The sequence below is a fragment of the Salmo salar genome, chromosome ssa29 (assembly GCF_905237065.1).
Source record: "Salmo salar chromosome ssa29, Ssal_v3.1, whole genome shotgun sequence".
NCBI classification, from domain to species: domain Eukaryota; kingdom Metazoa; phylum Chordata; class Actinopteri; order Salmoniformes; family Salmonidae; genus Salmo; species Salmo salar.
Genome location: NC_059470.1, coordinates 16,228,388 through 16,251,630, shown reverse-complemented (window position 1 = coordinate 16,251,630; position 23,243 = coordinate 16,228,388). Strand labels below are relative to the sequence as shown.

Genomic DNA, 23,243 nt, shown 5'->3' with positions numbered 1-23,243 from the left:
ATCTCTCGTATGAAGAAATGTAACTTTCTGCATACTACGTAAGGTTGCAATGTTGCAGTGTGAGTAGTAGAATCTATCTCCTTAAAGTGAGCTGTGGCTCGATTATCAATGTCAATGCCTGCCTGAAAAATCACAGAAAACCACAGAAAATTGCCCTATGTGTTGCCAAGGCAACAATAATACCCCATTATTTTGGGCTGTCATCACCTGACCTCCAGATAAAGAGAAAACGCCCTTGAGTGCCGACTGAGATGTGGAGGAAACAGAGTGCCACATAATAGTACAATCTAAGTAGCTGTGTCTAAGTACTTTATAGACTGATACAATGACATCTCATCTGCATCAGTGGGAAGCTTGAATCAAGCAATAAATATTTGGTCTATGCACTCTCAGAAGTGGTACTTGTTTTGCCTGCGTTTCCATGAGGAATTGCATGCATAAAAGCATTTTGCATTCTAAAAGGGAAATTTCTATTTGTCTAATTATGCATAGAACACTTATACTCCTATAATCAGAGACATCTCTGTCTCGCTTGGGAATTGAAAGGGTAATGAGGGAAGAAAACTCAATGGTTACAGAAAATTAGAAGCACCCTCTTGTGGAGGACAACCTAAAAATGTTTCCCAATAATTCTCAGAGTGAGTCACAAAACACAAAGTGTAATCATCAATGCAATCATGTCTACTATGATGTAACGGTAACAAGTTATATAGAGTTTATACCGCTTTTGTGATATTTGTTTCCATGATCATTCACAGGTCATGGAAATGCAAACAAAAACAATGTTTTATTACTAAATTCCCAAAATATATGAGGATGGGAAATGGATCGAGGAAAAATGCAGTAACACGACCAGGTTTTTATAGATAGCTTGTCTGTTTGTGACTTTGTAAGGAGTTCCCAAAAACACCAAGAGCCATTTTCTGATCTCATTAACATTCTGTCCACATGGCCCAAAGCCATTGTGCACTGTGGTTCTGCCCTCATGTTTCTCTGCCAGTTACATGCATTCATTGAGCTAACCACAGGGAGTTGTAATTTGCCTGTTCCACTTAGCCTACAGTTTATAGTACACAGTGTGCACTTTTTAAATGGGAGAAGGGGAAAGGAAACGGTTGGAATATACAGTCATGGCCGTAGTTATTGGCATCCTTGATAAAGATGAGCAAAAAAGACAAATACTGAGCTATATTGTATGCTCCAAAACATTTGAAAGCTATATATTTTTAAACTAATAAAATGACTCACAGAAAATTAAATGACTATAAAAAAGATAGGGGTCGAAATTATTGCTGCCCGGTTTCAACCACTGGTGTGTGTGGCAAAAGAGCCCCAAAACAATTTGTCATCGAAAGAAGGATGCATAATACAGAAAAGAACCCCATACTAACAGTAAAATATGGCGTCCGAGCTTTGAAGTTATGGGGCTATTTTGCTTCCACTGGTCGTGGGGCCCTTGATGAGGTCAACGACACAATGAACTTTACCCAGTACCAGGACATTTTAGCCGAAAAACCTGGTTGCCTCTACCAGGAGGCTGAAACTTGGCTGCAAGTGCATCTTCCAGCATGACAATAACCACAAGAACTAATCAAAATCCACAAAGAAATGGTTAATTGACCGCAAAATACGGTACGGGGAGAATTTTTTTTTTATGAAATGTATTCACTACTGTAAGTCGCTCTGGATAAGAGCGTCTGCTAAATGACTAAAATGTTATGTAAATGTGTAAAATCAACATTTGCAATGGCCATTTCAGTCTCCAGACTTGAAACCCATTGAAAACCTGTGGTTTCAATTGAAGAGGGCAGTCCGTAAACACAGATGAAGGACATGAAGAATCTGGAAAGATGAATTGGTCTAACGGCTCAGTGTTGTTATCCTGCCGTAGTAATAAAAACAGTGGTGCCAATCATTTTGGCACGTAAAAATCTACAAAAATAAAAAGATACCTTGTTAAATAAAATCTGAGCAGCTGTGTTGGCAGAAAATAATAGCATTTCTGAATTTTTTGGGAACACACAATATAGCTCAGTATTTGTCTTTTTTGCTCATCTTTATCAAGGGTGCCAGTAATTTTGGTCATGACTGTAGACGTGATGCTTTGATATGCTTAAATTCTCCTGTTTTCTTATGTTTCCTTCAACACTTAGATACGGACGACAAGACATGTGATGACGACAGACAAGATGTGTGGCAGCCAGGTGGTGTATTGTTAGGGAAGTCAGATGATGTCAAGCACCCTTCACATGTGAGAGCTTCACACAGACCCCTAGAGGGCTGAACATGGGCGAACTGATTTTCCCACGCAAAGACTAAACCATGGTGTGTTGTCTCTGCATGTCTGTCTGTTTCTGTCCTGATGATATGGAAAAACATTGTTAAATAGAAGCTCAGTCAAAACCCCAGTATTCCAGAAACTGTAACAGTAATACTTCACCTTACTTCCTGCAAGCCCCAGCTATTTCCTATCAGCCTTTGTAGACAGACTGCAGTCAACCAGAGCGTATCAGAAGCCTCTGCAGACAGGAGCGTCTCAGAGAGCCGGCTGAGCCTGACGTCAGAGTCCACATCACTGCCGAGATCACCTGTCATCATTAAATTACACAGGGCAAGGCAGACCGATCCATTTTAATGAGCTAGCTAGGATCCAGGGCCATGGCATTAGCCAAGCTAAACGTTAGCTCTCTCTCTCCCAGCCGCACTGTTTGGTCTTCTAGAGTGCCCCATTTAACGCCAACATTAATTATTTTGGACATGTTGAAAGAGGCAGTCGCCACCGCTGGCTGACTAAAGAAGACGTGTGAAATTTCACACTTAGCTACATTGTTTTCTATTTGGGATTACCTAGATGTAGCATATTAGCTTATTAAGTTCTTGCATTTGAGTCACTTCAAGTCATGTTGCCAACTACTGTTACAGGTACACATCCAGAAATAGCTAATTCCATCAATACCCGCATTTGGCCCTAAACCAGAACCCATCAAATCAGAAGGAACTGGCTCTTCTGTCAACATTGGTCAAATATCCCCAGAGTTCAGACAAGTCTACACGTAGAAAATATACTTTAATGTCAGATATTGGCTTCGTTTTGAAACCTCATGGTTATCTCCCCGCGAGAGACTGTGAGCACAACATTATTACAGTCAGCTTTGGACAAGACATCAGCATATTTCCTCACATGTTGTATGGAAATGACTTGAGACTTAGGGGCTAATACTGTTAGCTTCCATCACCGGCTCCATCCCCCTACCTTCTGCTAGACTAGCTGTTGGATTTAAAAGTCTTAGCCTGCTATTTATACCCACAATAAAAATGGAGGGATGGTATGAAATACACAAACTAGTTACCACAACCGTAAAGTCATAAACTCCACCTATTTCAATCTATTTTCTTCAAATCAGATGTTAAACTTAACCTTAACCCTAACCACACTGCCAACCTTATGCCTAACTCTAACCTTAAATAAAGACAAAAGCACATTTTTGTTTTGATGAATTTTTTACGATATAGACATTTTGACTTTGTGGTTGTGGTAACTAGTGGAAACGCCGATGACGATAGCTAACTAGTAGTAGGGATGTGAAGCTTTCTGAGCTCCATACTGGGTCATCATCATTGCTATACTGGGTCCTGTCAATCATTAGCTAAGAGCTGTCAGTGGGTACTATGAGTCATCACATGATGATCCCGCCTATAGGATATGTGGACCTTAACCAATCACCACAATGCAACAAGACAGCTTCAAAAGAAATGCATATTGTGAACCACCATAGTTCTTCTTTGTCAGCTCAAAGGTTTGGCCAGTATGCCTCGAAACAGAACAGGAGATGATCCAATACAGATCAGGTGCTGCTTTTGTCATGTAAATGGGTTTAATGGATCAAAGACCATGAAAAAAAGAAGAAGAAAAGATGATGAGGATGTCATAAGTATGTATGCCCCCTCCCTCTCCATACCCACCTCTTTTGATTGGGCATTCCATTTTAAGCTTGGAGATGTTTTCTCTACAGGTGCAGCTAGTTATATTGAGCAGTATAATTGTGCAGATCTATGTTTACTGCAGCACAAAGCGATGTCTCCATAAAAGGACACAAAGATTACTTGTAAGAACAGCCACGCAATTTTTTTTTCAACATGTACATATCTCACGTTTTCCTTTGTTACTTTTCAACTTGTAACAAAAAGGATGTTTTATCATCGTGTGTGTGTGTGTGTGTGTGTGTGTGTGTGTGTGTGTGTGTGTGTGTGTGTGTGTGTGTGTGTGTGTGTACGTGTGTGTACGTGTGTGTACGTGTGTGTGAGTGTGAGTGCATGGTGTGCGTGTTTGGTCCTCAGGCCAAGGTCTCTGATTTCTGACTGTGTTTAGTTTAAAGCCCTAACAAACAAAGCCATTATAGACCTCATTGTCAATTAATAACGGCCAGAGTTGGCGACGACTTGGAGTCAGGGAGAATAAGGATAGTGTTTTTAAGGGAGTAAAATGCAGGCTTGAAGACAACAGAGCTGAAAGACAAATAGTGTGTTTCAAAAAATAAAATGACACATGATTAGATGCATGTTATTAGCACCTTATATGAAATGATTTCACAGCTTAAAGCGTAGAACAGAGCACTGGATTGCTGTTCAAATGAAGGTATTGGGTACACAAGGGCAGAGTGGCCGAGGGTTTGAAGCAGCGGCACACTATGATTGATATATGTGAGTAAAAAAAGCAGAGTGCCGGGCTATTTAAACGTCAGACCACGGATCCATCTTCTCAGCTCATTTCACAGACGGAACAATTATCTACCCCTATCATAGGGATCGCTGTCTCAATATTTATGTCTCCCGGTGTATAATGAACGCAATCTCCCCCCTGTTAGTTTATCTGCATTAAACATGCCATCGCTGCAATGATCCTTCATCATTATGGTGGGATGGTGGTCATAGAATTGATGGTTGCAGTGTGCTCCAATACTTATCATGCCAACGTGCTTCACGGTAATTGTTTGGTTGTTTTGGATCATTTTCATTGGTTTGAAAATAAGTCTGGACGATATTTAGCCATGTATGTAACAATATGTAAAAGCTGACGGCAACTGCCATAACACTGTGATAATGGCACTACTGTTGACACTAACCATTGTTTGGGCGTATTGCTGTTCAACTAGCTTACCTACATGAGAGTTTGCATTAAAGTTTAAGTCTGGTGTTATCAGCTCAGAGGTTATCCTTTGAGCTGTGATACTGAATGACATGGCTACAAGTATTTTTACATCGGCTTACCTTTACTCATTTCGCCACATCCCGCAATAACATCTGCTAAACACGTGTATGTGACAAATAAAATTGGATTTGATTCGACGACTTCCAAAAGCACCCACTGTAAGTGTAAGACAGGGTGTCATTAGGCACCGCATCTCTGTGAGGAACTGGAACCTCGACATTGTGTAGAAACTCAGTGAGGGGAAACAGTAGTAGTCAGGCATAGGTATAGCTAGCCCTGCACATAGGAAGTCACTCGTATCAGACAAACCATTATACATTTGTTGAGTAGCTGACCAGCACACACGCATGATTTGATTCTGGGTGCAGAGATTAAAAACATATGTGAAGCCAGAACTACCCAAGATGCTAGCATTATCCTGCCAACCACTTCACTCCCTGGCACTCGAGGCCTTATTTCCTTTTATACAACAGGTGGGTGTACTCCTGGATGCTGATTGGTTAAAACTTAATTCCAGCCGGTGTCTATTCCACAAGTTACCACCGGCTAAGGCTATGACGTTAAAATGCCTATTTACTGTTCTATCTCACTGCGCAATCCACTGTCTGATCAGCCCAACCAGGCAATTTATAAACTTGATCTCCACCACAAAAAAATAGCAGAGATGTGTATAAACGTTGCCGTCTATCTCTCCGACATTTGCAACATTGTTTCAATATCAAAACTCTAAATGCAGCTGGTTTGCTGTCATTCCAGCTTCAGTTTTATGTGATTGTGTTAGCTGTGTAGATGGCTAGCTCCTCTGAACAGTGTCCTGGCGAGAGAGCAAATATTCTATGCCAGGCAAAATCGCACATCATTAGCTCATTGTTATGGATGTATCAAAATAAATGTCACTAGAAAACAGCTTAATCAAACACAAATGCTGCACTTTGCTGTTATTCTGGCTACACTGTTTGACATGACTGTGTTAGCCGAAGTTGTCTAGCTAGCAAGCAAGGGATACAAATGTTGCTAGCCATCATGGCAACGAAACATTTAGAATGAAGGTCCATAGATTGAGAACGAAAAGACTTCACGACTGGGACTCGTCTCTGGCAACCTAACCGATAGAATGAACAACCAGCCGGCTTGGGTAGCAACCCTAGATTTGTGTCAGGACTATATCTCATGGAAGGATTAAATAGTATGAATAAATTAATCAAATTAACGTCTTTAATGAAAATATGTCAATCATTATTTGAATATGATGGTACACAACACCTGTGCCAATATATCCTCCGAACACCGGCTTCTCAGGCAGTATCCCTTAATTAGCAATGTGTTATGTGCTGTTAGCGAGAAGAAGACTAATGTCCACTGATTAAAATGAAAATCATAAATACAACATGGGCACAGAATAGACAGCAATATCAATTTATGACTAATACGATGCTGGAAGAGCTATTAGTATCACAAAGATAATAATACAAAATGTAACATTGGGCTGACGTTATAGAGGTTGTTTGCATAATTGATAATAAGGGACTGAAACACTGCTTTGTGTGTTTTGCTTTCACAGACTGGAACATGTTCCGGGATTCTTCCGATGTCATTGAGGAGTACACCACATCAGTCACTGGCTTTATCATCAGTCACTGGCTTAATCAATAAGTGCATCGAGGACGTCGTCCCCACAGTGACTGTACATACATACCCCAACCAGAAGCCATGGATTACAGGCAACATTCGCACTGAGCTAAAGGGTAGAGCTGCCGCTTTCAAGGTGTGGGACTCTAAGCCGGAAGCTTAAAAGAAATCCTGCTATGCCCTCCGACGAACCATCAAACAGGCAAAGCATCAATACAGGGCTAAGATTGAATTGTACTACACCGGCTCCGGGCTTGCAAACTATTGCAGACTACAAAGGGAAGCACAGCCGCAATCTACCCAGTGACACGACCCTACCAGACGAGCTAAATCACTTCTATGCTCGCTTCGAGGCAAGCAACACTGAGGCATACATGAGAGCATTAGCTGTTCCGGACGACTGTGTGAGCATGCTCTCCGAAGCCGACGTGAGTAAGACTTTTAAACAGGTCAACATTCACAAGGTTGTGGGGCCAGACGGATTACAAGGATGTGTGCTCCAAGCATGTGCTGACCAACTGGCAGGTGTCTTCACTGACATTTTCAACATGTCCCTGATTGAGTCTGTAATACCAACATGTTTCAAGCAGACCACCAAAGTCCCTGTGCCCAAGAACATGAAGGCAACCTGCCTAAATGACTACAGACCCGTAGCACTCACATCCGTAGCCATGAAGTGCGTTGAAAGGCTGACAATGGCTCACATCAACACCATTATCCCAGAAACCTTAGACCCACTCCAATTTGCATACCGCCCAAACAGATCCACAGATGATGCAATCTCTATTGCACTCCACACTGCCCTTTCCCACCTGGACAAAAGGAACACCTGTGAGAATGCTATTCATTGACTACAGCTCAGAGTTCAACACCATAGTACCCTCAAAGCTCATCACTAAGCTAAGGATCCTGGGACTAAACACCTCCTTCTGCAACTGGATCTTGCAATTCCTGACGGGCTGCCCCCAGGTGGTGAGGGTAGGTACCAACACATCTGCCACGCTGATCCTCAACACTGGAGCCCCTCAGGGGTGTGTTCTCAGTCCCCTCCTGTACTCCCTGTTCACCCATGGCTGCATGGCCAGGCACATCTCCAACACCATCATTAAGTGTGCAGACGACGCTACAGTGGTAGGCCTGAGCACCGACAACTATGAGATAGCCTATAGGGAGGAGGTCAGAGACCTGGCCGGGTGGTGCCAGAATAACAACCTATCCCTCAACGTAACCAAGACTAAGGAGATGATTGTGGACTACAGGAAAAGGAGGACCGAGCACGCCCCGTTCTCATTGACAGGGCTGTAGTGGAGCAGGTTGAGAGCTTCAAGTACCTTGGTGTCCACATCACCAACAAACTAGAATGGTCCAAACACACCAAGACAGTCGGGCACGAGGGCACGACAAAGCCTATTCCCCATCAGGAAACTAAAAAGATTTGGCATGGGTCAGATCCTCAAAAGGTTCTACAGCTGCAACATCGAGAGCATCCTGACTGGTCGCATCACTGCCTGGTACGGCAACTGCTCGGCCTCTGACCGCAAGGCACTACAGAGGGTAGTGCGTATGACCCAGTACATCACTGGGGCTAAGCTGCCTGCCATACAGGCGGTGTCAAAGGAAGGTCCTACAAATTGTCAAAGACCCCAGCCACCCCAGTAATAGACTGTTCTCTCTGCTACTGCATGGCAAGCGGTACCGGAGTGCCAAGTCTAGGACCAAAAGGCTTCTCAACAGCTTTTACCCCCAAGCCATAAGACTCCTGAACAGGTAATCAAATGGCTACCCGGACTATTTGCATTGTGTGCCCCCCCCCCCCAACTCTTCTTTTACGCTGCTGCTACTCTCTGTTTATCATATATGCATAGTCACTCTAACCATATCTACATGTACATACTACCAGAAATCAGCCTGACTAACCGGTGCCTGTATATAGCCTCGCTGCTGTTATAGCCTTGCTACTGTATATAGCCTTGCTAGTTTATTATTTACTGTTGTTTTTATTTCTTTACTCACCTATTGTTCACCTAATACTTAAAAAAATGCACTGTTGGTTAGAGCCTGTAAGTAAGCATTTCACTGTAAGGTCTACACCTGTTGTATTCGGCGCACATGACAAATAAAATTTGATTTGATTTGATTTGATTTCAAAGACAGGACATTAAAGTTGAATTAAAGTTACTCCTAACTAAACTCCTAATTATGTTAGTTCATGGCTTTTTCATCATAAAGTACCAAGTAAATTTAAAAAGCCATGTGAAATAAGATCTTAAGAATTACATTTTTTTTTTTTAACTAGGCAAGTAAGGTAAGAACAAATTATTATTTACAATGACGGCCCAGGAACAGTGGGTTAACTGCCTTGTTAGGGGCAGAATGACAGATTTCTACCTTGAGGATTCGATCTAGCAACCTTTCGGTTACTGGCCCAACGCTCTAACCACTAGGCTACTTGCCGCCCCGTAAATAGCACAGCTCCTTGGGTTTACCATTCAACTATGAGAACCAAAAATATCAAGGCATACAATTTAGGTCGACAATATTCCCAATTAGAGAATCAAATTGGTCCCTTTATTGGTATCTTTGAAGTTTTGATAGGGTTGATGTCTCAAACCTTCAATGGACCCAGATTGGGAGCAGAAGATGAAAGCTCCCTCATCTCCCCACATCCGCTATCTATCATAAAGGAGTCCACTAGAGAGACTGAGTTATAGCACAAGAGCAGAGCCCAATGAGGCCCAATGAGGAAGCAACAAAGTGAAGGATGCAATTTGTGCAGATCGTCGTCATAATGAACGGCGTGGCATGAGGAGAGGGGATCCTCTGGGTCACAATGAACCACGGAAAATTACAGTTCAGAAGGAAGGACTGTAACCATGGTGATTGCATCTTCTATCACCCATCCTCGTCCCTTTGTATTTTCCCCTCTCCCTTTGTATAAATACACACACATGCACACACTCTCATACACACACTCACACACACACAGATGCACGCACGCACGCACGCACGCACGCACGCACGCACGCACGCACGCACGCACACACACACACACACACACACACACACACACACACACACACACACACACACACACACACACACACACACACACACACACACACACACTGTGTCCAGAAACGCGACTGGCAGGCAGTGATTTCAGCCCCGTGGATTAGTTTCTCTCGGATTTGGGCCGCTGGCTTGTGGTTTTTGCATGAGGAAAGAGTTTGCATACAGATATGCAAAACACAGTGGGGATAGAGAGCAAACAAAGTAGCAAAGCTGACTGAACTTGCCCAAACACTGGCTTTGCTTTCTAACCCGCGGTAATTGTGCTCCACTGAAATACCTCAGGGAGCCCTAGCGAGGACTTAAAACAAAGGCACAATTGGTACATATCAACACCTGCCTTGTGACAGAATAGAATTTACTCTAACTAAGACTGCGGCCCTTGATTGGTATTCTTTGGAAGTCTGAATGGTGTGGTAACATTGTATTCAGAGTATGCTTATGCTGATTATGCTAACAGAAAACCTCTGTCCTCCTGCTGGTAACATTATTGGTTTGAAGTCCGACTTTCATTCAGAGAAGAGCCTGACATCTAAAGTCAGACAGGTGATTAAACGACCCTTCCACCGAGAAGGAAACTGAGGAGAGCCAGGCAGAAACATAAGCTGGCGATGTGAAAACTATCTACTGGGCTAGCATTACACAGAGAGGGGATAGATGATAATGTTCAAGCCCTCTGAGCTTGGATAACAGAAATGTGTGAGCTTTGTTCAAGCTTGGCTACTTTACCTTAGATTACAGACTTGTAAAAGAGGCTAGGGCTGAAGCATCACACAGAACACAGCGGCACGGAGAACAACATCATTTAAGAAGCAGGCCAACAAATAACCTTCCCTGAGGCATAGCAGAGAGGCCGCTTGTCCTGCATGCTTCGACAGCGGCTCACAAACAAATGCCGGGGACACACATGCACACACAATCACGTGCACACGCAAGTGCACATTTACATTCACAATCACACTCAACTCAAAAACGCACACACTTACACTGGCAAACACTGTTCGGTAACATACAGAAAATATCCTACATCTAGCCCTACATACAAAGATATTATGTGATTAGACACAAATGAACACACAACTGGAATCTGAACATCTAACACAGACAGCATGTGTGACTTCTGGCGCTGTGAGCTTTCTCACCAGAGCCTCTTGGGCCAGCTGACCATTATTACCAGCCATTCATATTATATTTGAAACAATCTCTCTCGATCTTCACAGCAGGAACTCAAATTTGATGGTCAAATTTCAGACAGCACAAAGCTCAGCTAGTGGCACATCAGATCTCGCTAACACTTTCCTCAGACGCAGGTTGACCTCCATAACACGTTTGTCTGGAGCTTGGCATTCTGGGGGAAATACAATATAAAGGATGCAGAGCTACGGGCCACATTGCCTCTCACAATCATAACATCAACAAGGTCCCCCTTGAATTTTTCTCTCAAATAACACCGTTTTCATAATTGAGTCATGAAATTCACACTAGGTACGTTCAGAAGGATAAGGTTGTTTTTTATTTTTTGAATAAAAAGCAGCCAGGCAAAAGTCTCAGACTTCACTGTAGTTATTCTTCCTCTTGAGCCAGCCAAATACTGTGCTTGACTTGACATGTTGAAACGAGGAAATCCTTTTTAATCGAGGCATTACACTGTACTTACAGTAGAATAGTTAGTAACACTGACAAGCTTACTGGACTGCTGACATTGTGCCTTTGTTTTGCCCTAAAAACTCACTACTAAACTGTAACAACCCATGCTTATGTTTGAACAACATTTATACATGTTGATCTTTTAATGTTCATGGTTATGTGCGTTGTATAAAAGGGTCACCTGGGGATACCTGCTATAATCTTGAGGCACATTGCTCAGCTAAATCCTTTACCTGATGTTGAGTCTTACTCACACAATACTGAACATAAGCTTCCCATGATGGGGCCTCCAGAGAAGGTATCCCCAACTCAGGTCCTCCAGAGCAGTTATGTTTTGGTTTTCCATCCATACCTTTCAATCAACGACTCTGGTCAATAAACTGTATTAATTGATCATTTAAAACCATTGACTGGAGAAGAACAGCAAATAAAGTGGTCCTTGACGGCCAGCATTCAGGACACCTATACCCTAAACACTACTGAGCTGAGCTGAGCCGAGCCAAGCTGATCTAAACTGGTTATGAATCCACAATAAGTTGCTCGAACTGTGCTGCAAAGGACAATGTGAAAACAAAATGCCTGAGCCAGACGATACAGTTGAAGTCGGAAGTTTACATACACCTTAGCCAAATACATTTAAACTCAGTTCTTCACAATTCCTGATATTTAATCCTAGTAAAACTTGCCTCTCTTAGGTCAGTTAGGATCACCACTTTATTTTAGGAATGTGAAATGTCAGAATAATAGTAGAGAGCATGATTTATTTCAGCTTTTATTTCTTTCATCACATTCCCAGTGGGTCAGAAGTTTACATACACTCAATTAGTATTTGATTGGCTTTGCCTTTAAATTGTTTAACTTGGGTCAAACATTTTGGGTAGCCTTCCACAAGTTTCACACAATAAGTTGGGTGAATTTTGAACCATTCCTCCAGACAGAGCTGGTGTAACTGAGTCAGGTTTGTAGGCCTCCTTGCTCGCACACGCTTTTTCAGTTCTGCCCACAAATCTTCTATAGGATTGAGGTCAGGGCTTTGTGATGGCTACTCCAATACCTTGACTTTGTTGTCCTTAAGCCATTTTGCCACAACTTTGGAAGTATGCTTGGGGTCATTGTCCATTTGGAAGACCCATTAGCGACCAAGCTTAAACTTCCTGACTGATGTCTTGAGCTGTTGCTTCAATATATCCACATAATTTTCCTTCCTCATGACGCCATCTATTTTGTGATGTGCACCAGTCCCTCCTGCAGCAAAGCACCCCCACAACATGATGCTGCCACCCCTGTGCTTCACGGTTGGGATGGTGTTCTTTGGCTTGCAAGCCTCCCCCTTTTTCCTCCAAAAATAACAATGGTCATTATGGCCAAACAGTTCTATTTTTGTTTCATCAGACCAGAGGACATTTCTCCAAAAAGTACGATCTTTGTCCGTGTGTGCAGTTGCAAACTGTAGTCTGGCTTTTTTATGGTGGTTTTGGAGCAGTGGCTTCTTCCTTGCTGAGCGGCCATTCAGGTTATGTCGATATAGAACTCGTTTTACTTCAATCCTATAGAAAATGTGTGGGCAGAACTGAAAAAGCGCATGCGAGCAAGGAGGCCTACAAACCTGACTCAGTTACACCAGCTCTGTCAGGAGGAAGGGGCCAAAATTCACCCACCTTATTGTGGGAAGCTTGTGGAGGGCTACCCAAAACGTTTGACCAAAGTTAAACAATTTAAAGGCAATGCTACCAAATATTAATTGAGTGTATGTTGACTTCTGACCCACTGGGAATGTGATGAAAGAAATAAAAGATGAAATAAATCATTCTCTCTACTATTATTCTGACATTTCACATTCTTAAGATAAAGTGGTGATCCTAACTGACCTAAGACAGGGAATTTTTGCTAGGATTAAATGTCAGGAATTGTGAAAAACTGAGTTTAAATGTATTTGGCTTAGGTGTATGTAAACGTCCGACTTCAACTGTAGATACTTTAGTACCTGTTTCCTCCAGCATCTTCACAAGGTTCTTTGTTGTTGTTCTGGGATTGATTTGCACTTTTCGCACCAAAGTACCTTCATCTCTAGGAAACAGAACGCGTCTCCTTCATGAGTGGTATTGTCACGCCCTAACCATAGAGAGCCCAACTTGGTCCGTCCATTATCACGACCGTGACAGAATATCCCACCAACGCAGGACCAAGCAGTGTGTTATGGAGGTTAAGGAGTTTTGGACATGTGAGGAAATCATGGGAGGTTGTGAGACACTTCCTTGGAAGGACACACCAAGGAAGGTGGAAGGACAGCGACGACGCCTAGGTCCGCGGCCACAGAAACCCCAAGATTTTTTTAGGGGGGGCACATGGAGCTGTCGGTCGAGCAGCGGAGAGTGCCAGAGCCCGAATGGGAGTCGGTGGATGAGTTTAATGAGGGATACCAGAGAGAGGTGTTAGCAAGGAGTATGCTGCAGCGCAGGCGTGCTGAAGAGCGAGTCTTCAGTCCGATGCCACAGAAACCCCAAGAAAATGTATTTGGGGGGCACAAGGGGCTGTTGGTCGAGCCGCGGAGAGAGCCAGAGACCATTGGTGAGCTGATGGAGATGTTGGAGGAGAGAGAAAGAAGGGAAATGTTAGTTAGGTGTGTTCTGCACGGCATTCGACCTGAAGAGCCTGTCCCCAGTCCAGTACGTCCTGTGCCTGCTCCCCGCACACTCCCTGAACTGCATGTCACCAGTCTGGTGCCACCTGTACCGGCTCCACGCACTGGGCCTCCAGTGCGCCTCCCCAGTCCGGTACGTCCTGTGCCGGTTCCTCACACTCGCCCTGAAGAGCGTGTCATCAGTCCGGTGACACCTGTGTCAGCTCCCCGCACCAGGCCTCCAGTGCGCCTCCCCAGCCCGGTACATCCTGTGCCGGCTCCCTGCACTCATCCACCAGTGCGTGTGTACGATCCGGAGACTCCAGTGACGGTCAACAGCCCGGAACTTCCAGCGACGGTTCACAGTCCGGAGCTTCCAGTGACGGTCAATGGCCCGGAGCTTCCAGTGACGGTCAACGGCCCGGAGCTTCCAGTGACGGTCAACGGCCCGGAGCTTCAGGTAACGGTCAACGGCCTGGAGCTTCCAGTGACAGTCAACGGTCCGGAGCTTCCAGTGACGGTCAACGGCCCGGAGCTTCCAGTGACGGTCAACGGCCCGGAGCTTCCAGCAACGATTCACAGTCCGGAGCTTCCAGTGACGGTCAACGGCCCGGAGCTTCCAGTGACGGTCAACGGCCCGGAGCTTCAGGTAACGGTCAACGGCCTGGAACTTCCAGTGACAGTCAACGGTCCGGAGCTTCCAGTGACGGTCCACGGCCTGGAGCTTCCTGCGCCGGTGCCATGGCCGGAGCCTTCCTCTGCGCCGGTGCCCTGTCTAAGCACGGCGTCCAGTCCCGCTCCATGGCCGGACCCTTCCTCTGCGCCGGTGCCCAGTCCAGGCACGGCGTCCAGTCCTGCTCCATGGCCGGAGCCTTCCTCCGCGCCGGTGATCAGTCCAGGCACGGCGTCCAGTCCTGCTCCATGGCCGGAGCCTTCCTCTGCGCCGGTGCTCGGTCCAGGCACGGCGTTCAGCCCGGCTTCAGGGCCAGATTTGTGGTCTGAGCAGAGGCTACGTCCCGCACCGAAGCCACCACCGACGCTAGATGCCCACCCTAAACCTCCCTATCAAGTTTCAGGTTTTTGCGGTCAGAGTCCGCACCTTTGGGGGGGGTACTGTCACGCCCTAACCATAGAGAGCCCTCTGGGTTCTCTATGGTGTACAGGTCAGAGACTGACTAGGGGGGTTCTAGCGTTTGTATTTCTATGTTGGTGGTTTGTATGGTTCCCAATTAGAGGCAGCTGGTAATCGTTGCCTCTGATTGGGGATCATATTTAGGTAGCCCTTTTTCCGACCTGTGTTTGTGGGATATTGTTTTGTGTGACTGCATTCAGCACCACGTAGTTCACGTTCGTTGTATGTTTATTGTTTTTTGTTTAAGTTTTCACTGCAAATAAAGATGTGGAACTCAACACACGCTGCGCCTTGGTCCGTCAATTATTACGACCGTGACAGGTATGACGGCTGCGTGGTCCCATGGTGTTTATACTTGCATACAATTGTTTGTACAGGTGAACGCGGTACCTTCAGGCGTTTGGAAATTGCTCCCAAGGATGAACCAGACTTGTGGAGGTCTACAATAATTTTTCTGAGTTCTAGGCTGATTTATTTTAATTTTCCCATGATGTCAAGCAAAAAGACACTGAGTTTGAAGGTAGGACTTGAAATACATCCACAGGTACACCTCCAATTGGCTCAAATGATGTCAATATGCCTATCAGAAGCTTCTAAAGCCATGACATAGTTTTCTGGAATTTTCCAAGCTGTTTAAAGGCACAATCAACTTAGTGTATGTAAACCTCTGACCCACTGGAATTGTGATAGTGAATTAAAAGTGAAATAATCTGTCTGTAACAATTGTTGGAAAAAATTACTTGTGTCATGCACAAAGTAGATGTCCTAACCAGGTTGCCAAAACTATAGTTTGTTAACAAGATATTTGTGGAGTGGTTGAAAAATGAGTTTTAATGACTCCAACCTAAGTGTATTTAAACTTCCGACTTCAACTGTATGTTGGCGATTGCAGGGTAGTATAAAAGGTGTAATGAACTTATATTTGCAGTCGTGAAAACAGCCCCTGGACACCCAGAATATACTGCACTCAGCCAGACAAGAGCAAAATCAGCTGTCCACACTGATTCAAATCCCTCTTCTGCTTCTCTCAGCACGACACAGGTTGAGCCAATGACACCAGAGCCCATATGTCCTTCTATGGGAAAACTGTATGTTCAGACCTCCTGCTGGATCTTATACTGTTACATAATACCTTCCCCCCGACTTATCCCTTCACCACTGTGCTGTCTACCAAGTATAGAGCCGACTAGTTGAACAAATCTATCATTGACCAAGGCACTTAACCCTAATTGCTTCTGTAAGTCACTCTGGATAAGAGCATCTTATGATTGACTCAAATGTAAATAGTTAGTCACATTGATGTACAGCAAAAAACATTGTGGGCTTTACCTCAAGAACTAGCCACAACTGGTCCCCGTTTTTGACATCCTTCTGGTAGTACATCCCAAAGAATTTAACCACATTGGCGTGGTCAGAGAGAGCCTTGAGGATGTTGTATTCTGCTTCAATCTCCTCATCGATATCCTGGAAAACAATAACCAACATGGGTCAACAATGTAAAAAGACAGAAGACTTACCATGAATCCTCAATTACCCATCTGTAACAATTTGGTGTTCTGCAGCCAAATCTTATGATAAATTGTTTTTGTCATGTTATGTATTCAATCATATGCCAAATCACAATACATGCTCGCATCACAAAGAGGAATTAAACAGTCGTAACGGAACCAACAGCTGTGGTTACTAAAATGTCATCTCAATGCTTACGAATCTGATCATCTTTAATGAGTGATATTGTGCATGTACTGCATGCTTGTGTTCTCTGCAGAAACCTATCAACCGATTGATTAAAAGGATGCTCCTCTCAGAGAACGGTCTATAGATAATTATTCTTCATTAATGAAAAACAGTAACAAACTCTCTACAGACTAATGAGACAGTTATTAAGCTGATGCTAGAATTTAATGGATAAAAACAACTGTTCATTACGCTTTCACTTAATAGTGCCATTCATTGTACCTGGAAAAGCATATGAACACAACAAGAGTTGCATAATCTACTTAAACCTTGTCCATGTATAGCGTTGAGTATCTGCTTTTGAAAGAAACCATTGTTAGGAATTGTAAACACTTCTAGTGCTTACTGAACTACATGGCCAATAATAAAAACATTTTACAGTCAAGTAGCTACTGTAGTTGATCTTTTCAAATTTTCTTTCAACGTAGCAATGTGCCGTTTGTGTCATATTTTTCCAGCATCTCACCGGATTTCATTTCTCAAAACTGAGTGAGAGGAAGAAAATGTTAGCTCGATTTTATAGCCATAGCAACCACGTTCACTTTATTTTCTTTAGATCAGTAATGAAATATATGTTTATGAATGAACAATGAAACATTTCTCTCTTTCATGTAATTTTAGGACCTTGAAAGCACAATCTAGGTAAATCTACAGTTGATGCTTTGTGTTGTTAACAAAAGAAGGGGAGTCTGATATTAAGCTATACAGAGAGAGAGAGATGGAGATAGATAAAATATATAAATTGATAAAGAGAAAGAAAGAGAAAGAACAATTCTAATGAAGAGGTTGGGGAAGTCTGTTGTGGAGACAGAAGACTGACTGAGAGAGAGAGAGAGAGAGAGAGAGAGAGAGAGAGACATATAGAATATGAAATAAAGAAAGAGAGAAAAGATTGATAAAGTGACAAAGTGTGACCAAACAGAAGACAGAACCTCAGAGGAGAACAGAAGCCAATAAGATAGACTTTAAATTTGCAGTTTAACATGTGAAAATCGGATTTTCACATTGTAAATTGCTGTTTTCATGACACCATATTTTCACATGTATTAAATGTACAGTTCACGTGTTAACACCACCTTTTCTCACATGAATTGTAATTTCACATGTGAAAAACAATCACGTGAAAATCACATTTGCAGTTCCACATGTAAGAAAACTCTTAATGTGAAAATATCACTTTCACATGTGGAATTGCAAGTTCACATCTGAAAAACATTCACTTGTGAAAATCAAAGTTTCACATGTGGAATTGCAAGTTCACATGTGGGGGTGAAATAATGTTATTCTCCTCACATGTGAAAAGGTGATGTTAACATGTTGCAGGAGCAATGTTTTCTACCTGTGTATAATAATTCAAGTGCGTAAAAAAAGAATGATTTATTTTTCCTGAGCCATCCACTCCATTTTTATTGTAGTCCTCCATGGTGTTGCACTGATATACATGTATACTATGCGATACCACAAGGGAAAGGCATTTGGAGTGTTTCTTCTTCCTACGTTGGTCCGTGATCATTGGAAGAAGTCCAGTGAAAAGAACAGCAAAGCGATCTCTCCATATCTTCTTATTTCTTTATCCTGTTTTCCAGTTTGTACACATGGTTACATTTTCTAAATCTAGAGATTACATGTTTAACAAAATTGTGATGAGATTTCTGGTATTTTTGTTGTATCCTCTTATTGTTTTGACCAAGTGATAACAAGCTAGCTAGCTAGTTAAATGTAGTATGCAAGTCAATGAGAACAAGATGGCGTTTCTGAGGATTTTTTATTTCCATTATAAATGTTTTTGGCTCTTAAATATACAGCACCAATCAAAAGTTTGGACACACCTACTCATTCAAGGGTTTTTTCTTTATTTTAACTTTTTTCTACATTGTACAATAATAGTGAAGACATCAAAACTATGAAATAACACATATGAAATCATGAAGTAACCAAAAAAGTGTTAAAGAAATCAAAATATATTTTACATTTGAGATTCTTCAAAGTATCCACCCTTTGCCTTAATGATAGCTTTGCTAAATCTTAAATATACCTGATTTTGCTAACTGTTACTTTGGACAAAATCAAGACGTCAATACTCTTTTTGTAAAAAAAAAGCTTAAATGACAGCTCAATTCGAGAAAATTCTGAATTTGCTATTAATCATGATTAATCACAGCAAATCCTGCGATTAACTCATTTAAAAAAAATGTATCATTTGACAGCCCTATTTTTTATTGAACAGTCAATATTCTGAGATTGAGAGAAATTGATAATAAATATACTGTAACGTCTGTTTCCCACTCCCACTCACACTCTCAAACACATAGATCCCCTGAACGCAGCTCACTTTCCAGCCCACTTTCCAGCTCACACTCTCAAACACGTAGATCTCCTGAACGCAGCTCACTCTCCAGATCCCAATCACCTGAATTCTGATCACCTGTATGTCATTATCACACACTATTTAGTTCAGTTCTTTGCACCCCATCATTGTAAGATATTGTTTGTTTTGTGAGACACGTCTATTTGGAGCGCTGGGTTTCCTGCAATTTAATCCTCCCGTGTATGATAGTTTTGGCCTGCCTCACTAACGACGCCTTTTCCCTGCCTGTACTTTAGCCTATCAGATTTCCTGTTATCAACCTATTGCCTGAACTCCTGGATGACGTTACTAGCCGTTTCCCTGCCTGTACTGTTGCCTTTTTGGACCCCCTGTGTGTGACATTTACATTTACATTTGAGTCATTTAGCAGACGCTCTTATCCAGAGCGACTTACAGTAGTGAATACATACATTTCATGCATTTCTTTTATGTACTGGCCCCCCGTGGGAATCGAACCCACAACCCTGGCGTTGCACACACCATGCTGGCGTTGCAAACACCATGCTCTACCAACTGAGCCTGGCCCTGGACCCAGCTACCTGCCTCCTCCTGTGGTCCGTTACAAATAAACACCTGCTGCACCCTGCACTTTAAACCAGCTCTCTGTCTCCCATTGTGTTCATTACATATACATTGGAAGAGAAATCCAATATTGGCCCTCTTGATCAAATAGTCAAGACATTGGCTTCTCCTGTGGGAGACACGGGTTCCAAAAGCACACGTGAAACTTAGAATAGCACATGTGAAATGTTGGAAAACCATGCGTCTGAGTCATGTGAAAAATGTATGTGAAAAATCTTTGTGAAACTTTACACATGTCTGAAAATGTGCAATTTATTTTCCTCACGTGACATTTTTGTAATGTGTGAAAAATAAATGGGAAAATCCATGTGAAACTTGTCTGGAATCCACGCGCGTGACTAATGTGTCATTTCTATTCATCGTGGATGACGGCCCAGGGCCTGTAGCTCCCTGAAACTCCCCACATGACAGGTCTGAGGCTACAGGTAATGTGATGTGTCCTCACTATGGCTCCCCAGGACCATAAACATACCGAAGGCTACTACCGGCCAATCACACTAATGCATGGTAAGGACAACACCTGCATGGCATGAAAGGACATTCCTATTACTGGCCTACTTAAAACCAAACCCCAACATGCTCATTTCAAAAACATGCTCATTTCAAAAGCATGCACCTCGACATGCAGACACACATACTTCAGAACCTAAGTAAGGAAACATTACTCACATGGATGGGGTCCAGTATCTTGACAGCTGCTTTGCTGCCATCGATCTTGTTGAGTACTTTATAGACTTTGCCATAAGTCCCTTTCCCGATGGTCTCGATGATCTCCCAGGTATCTGTCGGATCAGGAAATGTGTCGAAGATAATCGATTTCCCTGATTGTGGAAACATCTTCATGAGAGATCTCCTGGGAAAGAGAGGGGTAAAGGAATAACATGGCCATTGTGAATAAACATTTATTTGTTAAAGCCCCAACTTTTCATTCTGTGAATGAAATAAACAAAAGGGCTACCAATCTTGGCACATCAAATCAAATGATTCACATCTTTCCATATAAGCAATATGTCTCCAGTCTTGGCAGTTCGTTCTACATATTTCCTTCCAATTGTGGTTACCATGGTTGCATTCTTCCATTCGTGTGTCTTGTATTTTCCTTAACCCCTCCCCACATGCCAGTTCAAATGACGAAGAAGGTACTGGATGGATGGATGGATGGATGGATGGATGGATGGATGGATGGGTGGGTGGGTGGATGGATGGGCAGGCGGGCGGGCAAACTTGTTAGCCAGGCGTGTTATTTGTGTCTTTATAAGTCCATGGTCTATTTCTGGTAGTCAAAACAATAGTGTAGTCCTGGGCCTTCTCAAATATTGGTTCATGTAAAGGAAAGCGATTGTAAAGGATCTGTAGCTTTATCTCTCATTAGATTTGTTACTGCAGTGTTTATCCTTGTTGGAATTGCACTGAGATGATTGTAATTGTAAGGGTTGTTCACAATGTCCTGAGAACATTACTCAAGGATACTTGATTACCTCAGATACAGTGTGCATAGGCCTTGCACTTTGAACATTGGAGTGGATCTAATTGGGTTGAAACAGAGCCAATGTTTTAGGTTTTATTTATTTGCACCAAAGAAAAGAAGTGAAAGACAGAATAGATGAAAAAAAACTGGTAAAAACATTGTGCAAGTGAGGTGTTTTTTCAATCAGTTAATCAAAGCATATTAATTATAATTGTACATGATATACTCAGGATACAAGAAAAAACATGTGTGTGTGTGTGAGTTAGGCTATATGGAGTGGATTATTATGTAGTTTCAGGCTGACCCCCAGTCTTCGCTTTAAGTTATTGAGGGATGATGAGGTTTTGGCAATGTGAAGATAAGAATTCCAGAGTATGGTACCTCTGTATCTGATAGAGAATTGACTATGTGAGGTGCGGCAGAGAGGAGGATGAAGGTTATCGCAGTGTCTTGTGTTATATAGATGGATTTCAGAATGAACACGGAAGAATCCATTGAAGGGTTTAGGTAAACTATTTGGGAGGTATGAGTATTTGTAGATGAAAGTGCATAACTGGCGTACATTAATGTTGTAAATAAACAAGATATTGAGTTTCTTAAACAAAGGTGCAGATGGAGCCAGGTAATTAAATGTATTTTGAATGATGAGTAATTCGTGTAGGTAGGAGGCATATGTACTGGCCCAGACAACATTACAGTTAATTAAGCTATAGAGTTAGGAAGCAGGCCTGATGAACCAAACCACTAATCTTTCTGATGATATCAACAGATTTCATCACTTTGCTACAAACAAATGGAATATGATCATTCCAGGATAACTTTTCATCAATTAGAACTCTGAGGAATCTAGTGGATGTGACTTGTTCCATTTTAATTCCTACCAACTGAGATTCTGGTTCTTTTTTATTAATTTTTTTTTACTATATTTCTTATGCTTACTAGTGAATACAATAAAACTAGATTTTTTTTCTTCACATTTAAAGATAATTTGTTTATCTGGAACCATTCAGAAAATGTGGACATACCTGAGTTGGCTTCATTAATTAGTGAATCAAAATTCTTGTGTGTATCATCAGCAAAGAGAATAGGAAGTACGGTAGAAGACACACCAGCAAAGTCATTGACATAGATTAGGAATAAAGAAGGTCCAATTATTGAACCCTGTGGCAAACCACCGGATATCTTGGTCCTGGTAGATGCACAGCCGTTTGCATAAACAAATTGTTCTCTATCATACATATTGCTACATTATATCACCAGCTATCTGTGGGACTCCCAATGAGGGCCAGTTGTGATACAGCCTAGATGTAAAAAGACCAAGTCCATATTATGGCAAGAACAGTTCAAATAAGCAAAAAGAAACCACAGTCCATCATTACTTTAGGATACGAATGTCAGTCAATGTGGAAAATTTCAAGAACTTTTAAAATTTTTTCAAGTGCAGTCACAAAAACTATCAAGCGCTATGATGAAACTGGCTCTCATGAGGATCGCCACAGGAAAGGAAGACCCAGAGTTACCTCTGCTGCAGAGGATAAGTTCATTTGAATTACCAGCCTCAGAAATCGGCAATTAACTGCACCTCAGATTGCAGCCCAAATAAATGCTTCACAGAGTTCAAATAACAGACACATCTCAACATCAACTGTTGGAGACTGTGAATCAGGCCATCATGGTCCAATTACTGCAAAGAAACCACAATTAAAGGACACCAATAATAAGAAGAGACTTGCTTGGGCCAAGAAACACGAGCAATGGACATTCGACCGGTTGAAATCTGTC

General features: G+C 42.5%; 1 protein-coding gene across 5 annotated transcripts in view; it reads right to left on the bottom strand.

Annotated features, from left to right (window-relative positions):
* myo3a (myosin IIIA) overlaps positions 1-23,243 on the bottom strand; it is a 76,418-nt gene that overhangs the window by 48,294 nt on the left and 4,881 nt on the right. For all 5 annotated transcript variants that reach the window (XM_014181016.2, XM_014181018.2, XM_045710933.1 and 2 more), the window contains exons 2-3: positions 20,663-20,846; positions 16,636-16,770 (exon numbers count right to left, since the gene is read on the bottom strand). In XM_014181016.2, coding sequence (XP_014036491.1) covers positions 16,636-16,770; positions 20,663-20,846 — 319 coding nt within the window. The remainder of the gene's footprint in view (positions 1-16,635; positions 16,771-20,662; positions 20,847-23,243) is intronic.